General features: G+C 42.3%; 1 protein-coding gene across 2 annotated transcripts; it reads left to right on the top strand.

Annotated features, from left to right (window-relative positions):
- Nucleotides 1–1,328: 1,328 nt before the first annotated feature.
- On the top strand, nt 1,329–6,793 carry LOC123079165 (probable E3 ubiquitin-protein ligase RZFP34). 2 transcript variants are annotated; one of them, XM_044501853.1, is made up of 12 exons: nt 1,329–2,778; nt 2,940–3,484; nt 3,594–3,681; nt 4,354–4,413; nt 4,509–4,541; nt 4,631–4,708; nt 4,799–4,842; nt 4,955–4,995; nt 5,691–5,773; nt 5,868–5,959; nt 6,049–6,154; nt 6,291–6,793. In XM_044501853.1, exons 2-12 carry the CDS (start codon nt 3,315–3,317, stop codon nt 6,393–6,395), a joined length of 900 nt encoding a protein of 299 aa, XP_044357788.1. In that variant the 5' UTR covers nt 1,329–2,778; nt 2,940–3,314; the 3' UTR covers nt 6,396–6,793. The 2 variants fall into 2 exon arrangements, with proteins under 2 accessions (XP_044357788.1, XP_044357789.1); XM_044501854.1 differs by having other exon boundaries at nt 1,329–1,541; nt 3,262–3,484.
- The last annotated feature ends 407 nt before the right edge of the window (nt 6,794–7,200 follow it).

Here is a 7,200-nt window from a genome sequence, read left to right on the forward strand (position 1 = left end):
CCCTACAAGTTTGCAAGCACCCGTAGCATTAACTCAATCCAAAAGAGGTGGTTGTTTATCCAACAAGAATGCAACAAGTTTTGTGCCGCGCTTGAGAGCATTGAAGCCCGTCCCGTGAGTAGCCTAGGCGTGGGTGACTTGGTATGAACTTCTTCTCTTTGTTCCTATGCCATGTCCATGTTTGTTGCATTTTGTGTCCTTCGCTATTACATTTGTGGCCTTCACTTTATTTGTGTAGGCATTCCAAGCTTTGGAAGCCTCCAAGGCCCGGCATAAGAACAAGCCATTCGCCCTCGCCCCATTTTTGGGTGCTCATCAAAGATTGCCCTAAGTTCAAAGACCAATATGCCGCGCTAAAGAATGATGGAGGGCTGGCGGCCGTGGTTGGGCAAGAAGATGGAGTGAAGAGGCCCAAATCAAAGGTGGACGAGAAGCGTGATGCGGCAACTTTCGCCTTACAAGAAACTTTGCAAGGCATGATGACACAAAAGGAAGTAAGGGATGAGAGAAAGCGCCAAGAAAAAAAGGAGCAAATGAAGGCCTACGTCGAGCTCCAAACGAAGAAGTTTCACATTGTGGGGGTCATCAAGAGAAGGAAGCTCGAGATCGAGGAGGCCGTCCAAACAAAGAAACTCGAAATCGATGCCACCAATACAAACACCAAAGCAAAAGAGGTGGCGCTAGCTTTCATGACCGTTGACTTGAGCAACATGTCCCAAAAAGAAGAAGTTGGTTCCAAAAGAAGCAAAAGGAGGAGCTCGATCAAGATGAGTGAGATGGCCTGTGTGCCGGGGATGAACTAGGAAAGCCGCGAGACATGAACTATGGCCTTTTTTTTTTGCACTGGCAAGTGTGTCGGTCGCTGGCTTTGTTGTCGGCTTGTAATGTGTGCCGGCCGCTGGCGCTCTGGCCGAAATGAACTATGACCGCTTGCATGAACTATGATCATGGTGCTTAAATTTCACTTTTCATTTCTTTAAAAAGATTCCGGGCGGCTTGATGAAATGCGTTCGCCGGTCATGCGCACGACCAGTGTAAATGTAGAAACAGCCGGCCGCCGCTGCCATTTTGTCCGACTCAACGAACGTTCATTTGGGTCATGCGTTGGAGCTGGTCTAATTTCCGGTCATCATCCACTTGTATCCTTGCGGGCGGGCTGGTGGGCCTGTGGGCGGTGGAGGCCAGAGCACTACTTTGATATTTTCGTCGGCCTAAACGTACGCTGCAGGATAAGGCCGAAACCTCCCCGAGGCCAGCCAGGTCCGCGTCACCTCACCCGAATCCTCTGGAAACCGTGTGCCCTCAGAATCCGTTTAAATACCTCCCCCATAAGCTTCCAGTCTGACAAATCTCTCTCGCTCAGCTTACGCCACTCCTACTATAATCCTAAAAAGACTCTCGCAGCTTTCGTCCCGACCCACTCTCGATTCCCCTCCCCAATCTACAGGAACGCCGCTCCAGGATTCAGCCGCGATTCGATCGCCGAGGCGACCGCGCCGCGCTGTCCCGCCCACTCGATTCGGTCGTGCGCGCGCTAGGAAGTTCGTCCGTCACGCGCCTCGCGGTTTTGTGTTCGTTTTCCCGTTCTGGTTTTCCTGTGGCTCGCTCGGTTACCGCTTTTAATCTTATAGCTAGTTCGATCGATCTCGGTTACTGTGTAGGTATGTGTTGCATGTATATGCTGATTATTATGACTAACTGCTTGATTGATTGCTTGATTTTGTTGTGGTGACCAATTTTCCTGGTTCGGTTCAACCATGCTCGTCAATTGGTTCGTTGACTGCTGCTTGATTGATGTTATTGATCATTTAAATTAGATGATGTGCATCCAGAAAATTCGATCCAGTTCGCTTTAAACCCGTGGTGTATCCGCCTATACGAGGGGTTTGGGTTGCGTTTCATCTTCTTGGTACCAAGTGTGTTCGATCTATTTACTGGCTACAACTATTTGGGCGTGTAGGATAATGGCTGCACAAATCATTATCAGTAATTCACATTACCATGTATATATCATACGGCCGATGAAGCGGCATGAGCTAGCTGTGCAAATGGACTCCTGTTATTTCAGAAATTTTGAACTTCATAGATCCCTGACCACACGTCCTCTATTTTTGGATTGAACTGGCAACTTATATCCTTCTTCATCACACTCGTGCTGTTCTGGCTAATCCAAGCTTCCATGACACTGGCACACTGCATTTTTCTTGCTCTCCCTGTACCTGAAACGGTGCCCCTGTTTTGGTTCCTCATCCAACTCTCATTTGTGCCAAAGGAAGAAACATAATTTTGTTTTCGTTCACCAATCAAACAAAACAGTGGATATGCTTGTAACAACGTGTTGAGGGCTCGTTCTCAAAAAAAAAAAAAAAAGGTTGAGGAGAAACCATCACTGTTTTAGATAAGTTACCTTCCGGAATCCTAGTTAAAGAGGGCATGTTCGGAAAGCAGCAACTTGCAGACTACTTACTTGCTGCGTGCAGCATTGGTTACTAATTTTCTTTACTGCTTTGGCACAGAGTTGGGGGAATTCACTTATGCAGGTTCTTTCAATGATGCTGCTTCACTAGTTATTGAGACGATCCCTATTCAGTAGGAAATTGTAGATAGGTTACATTTCAGGTACAAACCACTGAAGTCTTAATTAGGACGCTGGCTTTCTCAAGATGTTCTTGATGGGAGAATTAGAGGAAGTTTAGTTTATTTGCGGATATTGCACGACTTTAAACCAATGTTTGGACAAGTTTCTTCCTTTGAAGATGAAGCCGGTGGCTGCTGGAGGTAGGCTTCCTTGTAATCTGACTTCTTAAGGAACCTTTCTGTTCGATAAAAACATTCAACGACGGTACTAGCTAACACGTCGAAACCTTATCATGAAACCATCCCATCCCCTTCACCTTTTTTTCCTGGCATTTGATGCTCTTGCCTGTTCCTCTTGCCAGAGAACGGGGGGCCAGCACCACGGTAAAACTGATGCAGATGGATCACTGTGTACGAATTGCTTGGAAATTCTTCTCTGGATGGATATCAGTTGTGTAATTTGTTTTCTCACAGCTCACAATCCAGCTAGTTTATTCTAGCTGTGATTGTTTGGTGATCAAACTATGAGGTTTTTGCTGATTGGAGCTGTCCGGCGTTGCTTTGGTCTTGTGTCAATATGCCTGGTCTTCAGCAGTATTCAGCAACCAGAACTACATGCAGTGGTTTCCTCTGTGACTGCATTCTGTATTGAGAGTCATCCTGCTAAATGCATAATACTTGCAGGTATTTGTGTTGCGTTTGCAACGCGATAGTTTTTGCGCTACCAAACAGCCGACATGGGTGCCGTGCAGCTTGAGTCTGTTGCTGCTCAACATGCACACGCTAAACTAAATGTGGATTCACTTCCTCAAGGCCCTTCGTTGTTTGATGGAAATGACACAGCCAGGATTGATGGTTCTAAGTCTGATGAGTACGAAAGATTTGAGAAGGGATTAATGCAGTATGGGTATGTCCTATTATCTCATGGGTCGCTTTATTTTCTAAGATCTGCTCACAGCAGTGAGTTCCTTGATAAATTATTGTCGTGAGAACTTTACAAGCATGTGCTGTTGCAGATGTGCGCATTACCGAAGGAGATGCCGCATACGAGCTCCGTGCTGCAATGAGATTTTTGATTGCCGGCACTGCCACAATGAATCAAAGGTACAATTTCATAAGAACAATGTCTTGAGTTTTTAATTTTGCATTCATATTCTCAGTGGTTTTAAGGCCGGGAACTAGAATTGATGATAAGTTTGTACATGGGGTTGGATTAGAGCTTTGACTATTGTTTATGCTGCTATTTGAATCTTACGGTGGAAAAATAATCTGATTTAGTACCTGTTATGTGCTGATTCAATGATACTATTAATATTAACGGTGTGTTGGGAGCTATAATATCATGTGATATGTCGAAACATCATTAACATTTAAGCTTGACAATTAATATGGTCAACTCTTATTCTATTTGTTGTTTATTTCTGGATGCATTTATGTACCTCTATATTTATATTGCCTGTAAGGTTTTCCAATTTCCACAAATGATTTATACTTTCTATTATGGTTTAAGTGTTCATATTTTTGTCTGGAATGATTTTTAAAGATATAGTCATATTAACAGCATGTTGGGAGCTGTAATATTATGGGATATGTCAAACACCATCCACATATTGAAATGTTGTTCTATTTCTTGGTGCATCTCTTATACTTTGCTTATACTGTGTAAGTTTTTTCGTAGACGATTATGCGTTCTGTTACGGTTTAAGTGCTCATTATTTGTTCTGGATTTTATTTTATTTGGAAGATGTGGGGAAATAATGTACTATGTATTCACAGAATTCGATTAAAATTGATACTGCTAGGAGACATGAACTTCCACGCCATGAACTGCAGCAGGTTTGTTTTGTTTTGTTTTGTTTTGAGGTATACCATTACTTTGCAACCCTCGTTACTCTTAGAGTCATGCTGAGTTGATTCTTATCTGTAAGCAGGTCATATGCTCATTGTGTGGCACTGAACAAGAGGTTTGTGACTGAACCATGTCATTGCTTCGTGAGAGTACTGCTTTCCTGTCTAGTGTCAGTCGTGATGCTTGTTGCTTATCTGTTGCCAGGTACAACAAACATGCATAAGTTGTGGTGTATGCATGGGAAAGTATTTCTGTGAAGTGTGCAAGCTCTTTGATGATGATGTGAGTAAGAGTTTACAGTTTTGGGTGTTTTGTCTACTTTGATCAAGTTGTGGCAGTATGACATGCTAAGACTTAATTTTGTGATTCCAGGTCTCAAAAGAGCAGTATCACTGCCATGTGTGTGGAATATGTAGGTATGCAGTTTTTCCCTGTGATAATTTCCAGTCTTGGAATTGTATGGATGTATCTATCTGAACTATTTTTTTCAACTTATGTTTAAATTTGAATTTGTTCTTATCTTTGCAGAATTGGTGGCAGGGAGAATTTCTTTCACTGCTCAAAATGCGGTAATGCGTCATTCTTGTGTCTAAAATTGCATTCTTGAAAGTATAATGTACTAGTACGATGTCATTTAGGAGACTTGCTGCGACAAGTTTGTTCATGCATTTTTTTTTGTAGACTTATGCAGTTACACAATGTTGCGTGACTTTTAGTTGATTTGTGCCAGAAAATAACAAGAGTTTTTTTCTGAGATATTTACATTCTGTTGTAGTACGTTATAAATTACTAGGTGAATAAGGCTGTATAGTATTTTCAACTTTCAACTCCAAGATCCACTATTTTTAATACTCCCTCCGATCCATATTAATTGTCGCTGATTTAGTGCAAAGTTTGTACTAAATCAGCGACAATTAGTATGGATCTTGTACTAAATCAGCGACAATTAATATGGATCTTGTACTAGATCAGTGACAATTAATATGGATCTTGTACTAGATCAGCGACAATTAATTTGGGTCGGAGGGAGTAGTTTATTCCTCAAGTTGTTTAGTCAGTCTAAAGTCTTAACTACACTATAGCTTACATTTTTACTATTTTTTTGAAAGGGGTGTACATTTTACTATTGCTACTTTTGTTAAAAAAAATCTCAGTTATATTGGGCTTATGTCATTTTTTACGCTTATGAATTAGTTTCATATAACTGTAATCATTTTATTCCGTAAAGTTGGTTTAACCCTTCTTGTTTATGTATCTCATGCAGGATGTTGTTATTCCAAAGTGTTGAAGAACAGTCATGCATGCGTTGAAGGAGCCATGCATCATGACTGTCCAATCTGCTTCGAGGTTGGTGTTCAGTTGCTCATTTGTATCTGCAGCATATTGTTTGATGAATGGTTTAATTTCTGATTTCAAATTATCTTGTGGCTGTGATTTCCAGTACTTGTTTGAGTCGAGAAATGATGTCTCTGTTTTGCCATGTGGTCATACCATTCATGAAAAATGCTTGAAAGAGATGAAGGAGCATTGCCAGTAAGTCTAACTTGGCCTTTGATATAAGCTGGTTTATCATGTGTAGCACTATGCCTATGACAGCTGACATGTCTAAAACCAAATTTTAGATTTGCATGCCCGCTCTGCTCCAAGTCAGTATGTGACATGTCGAAGGCATGGGAAAGACTGGATGCAGAACTAGCGACTCTGTCAAACTCCTTCGATGATAAAATGGTAACGTTCCCGTTTCACGTCGTTTTCTCGTACGAGCATCATACTCGGCACATTGTTAACCAATTTCGTTGCTAGATAATTTGAACTGAAAAGCTAAATATGTTGGCCGCTGCTGATCCACTTTTCCTGGTTGTAGGTTCGCATATTGTGCAATGATTGCGGGGCAGTATCAGAGGTGCAGTTCCACTTAATTGCACACAAGTGCCATAATTGCAAGTCGTACAACACCCGGCAGATTTGAAGTAGTGAAGCCCTGGATGGATTCTACATTCTTCCTGGAAGTTGGTGAGAGTGCTCCGGCAGTGGAGATTCGTTCGTCTACGTGATGTTTGCCGCGAAGGCACATCACTAGACAATTTATCTGCGTCCTCGGCTGTTAGCTGCCCTGCATCGTTTCTGTTAGTTCAAAAAAGTGTGTTAACAGTTTCCGCGCGTCCGTTCAAGCCTTGCATATTTCAGCACTTGGCAGACAGGTAGTACTCGATTGGTATCACCATTGGCCAGGCCTGCAACGGATAGGATCTCCTCTCCAGGGAGAGTGTTGTGTGCATGCAGCAGGTTGTGTGGCATAGGGTTTAATGGTTGCAAACTGTCTTGATCGACAATTTCCTTTTCAGTGATCACCAAGTTGGGCTGTCATTTCCGGGTCTACATTGTTGCTGCCTTTTCATTCAGTTTATTGCATGCTTCGCCGGTTAAATGTTCCTGGCACCTCTTTGGGAGGATTGTTATCTGAGCAATGCCGTTGATGCAAAAGCTTGGCAGAGGCAACTCCTCGCTAGGTGTGGATAGTCATTTTTTTTTAGGGGTGCGTGGATAGTCATGTAGGTTCCTCAAATGGCGGCACTGCCAGTGCTAAGTTAGGGTTCTTGGGCTTTACAAAGATGCCACTTTAGGGCCTCTTCGATTCAAACTTATTTTTTTTCGTATGCAACTCTTTCGTAAGGATACATTCTGTATAAGTATTTCAGCTGAGTTAAAATTATGAGAAAGGTTTTCCCTGCAAAAAATGAAGTTATGAGAAAGATATCCCCCGCAGAAAAAAA

This window comes from Triticum aestivum, chromosome 3D (assembly GCF_018294505.1).
Source record: "Triticum aestivum cultivar Chinese Spring chromosome 3D, IWGSC CS RefSeq v2.1, whole genome shotgun sequence".
Lineage (NCBI taxonomy): Eukaryota > Viridiplantae > Streptophyta > Magnoliopsida > Poales > Poaceae > Triticum > Triticum aestivum.

What these genes read in the sequence shown, in the direction of transcription:
- LOC123079165 (XM_044501853.1), top strand. Translation starts at nt 3,315, where the DNA reads ATGGGTGCCGTGCAGCTTGAGTCTGTTGCTGCTCAACATGCACACGCT. An exon ending in CACGCCATGAACTGCAGCAG is followed by an intron (nt 4,414 to 4,508) that starts GTTTGTTTTGTT and finishes ATCTGTAAGCAG; the next exon opens with GTCATATGCTCATTGTGTGG. An exon ending in GCAAGCTCTTTGATGATGAT is followed by an intron (nt 4,709 to 4,798) that starts GTGAGTAAGAGT and finishes TTGTGATTCCAG; the next exon opens with GTCTCAAAAGAGCAGTATCA.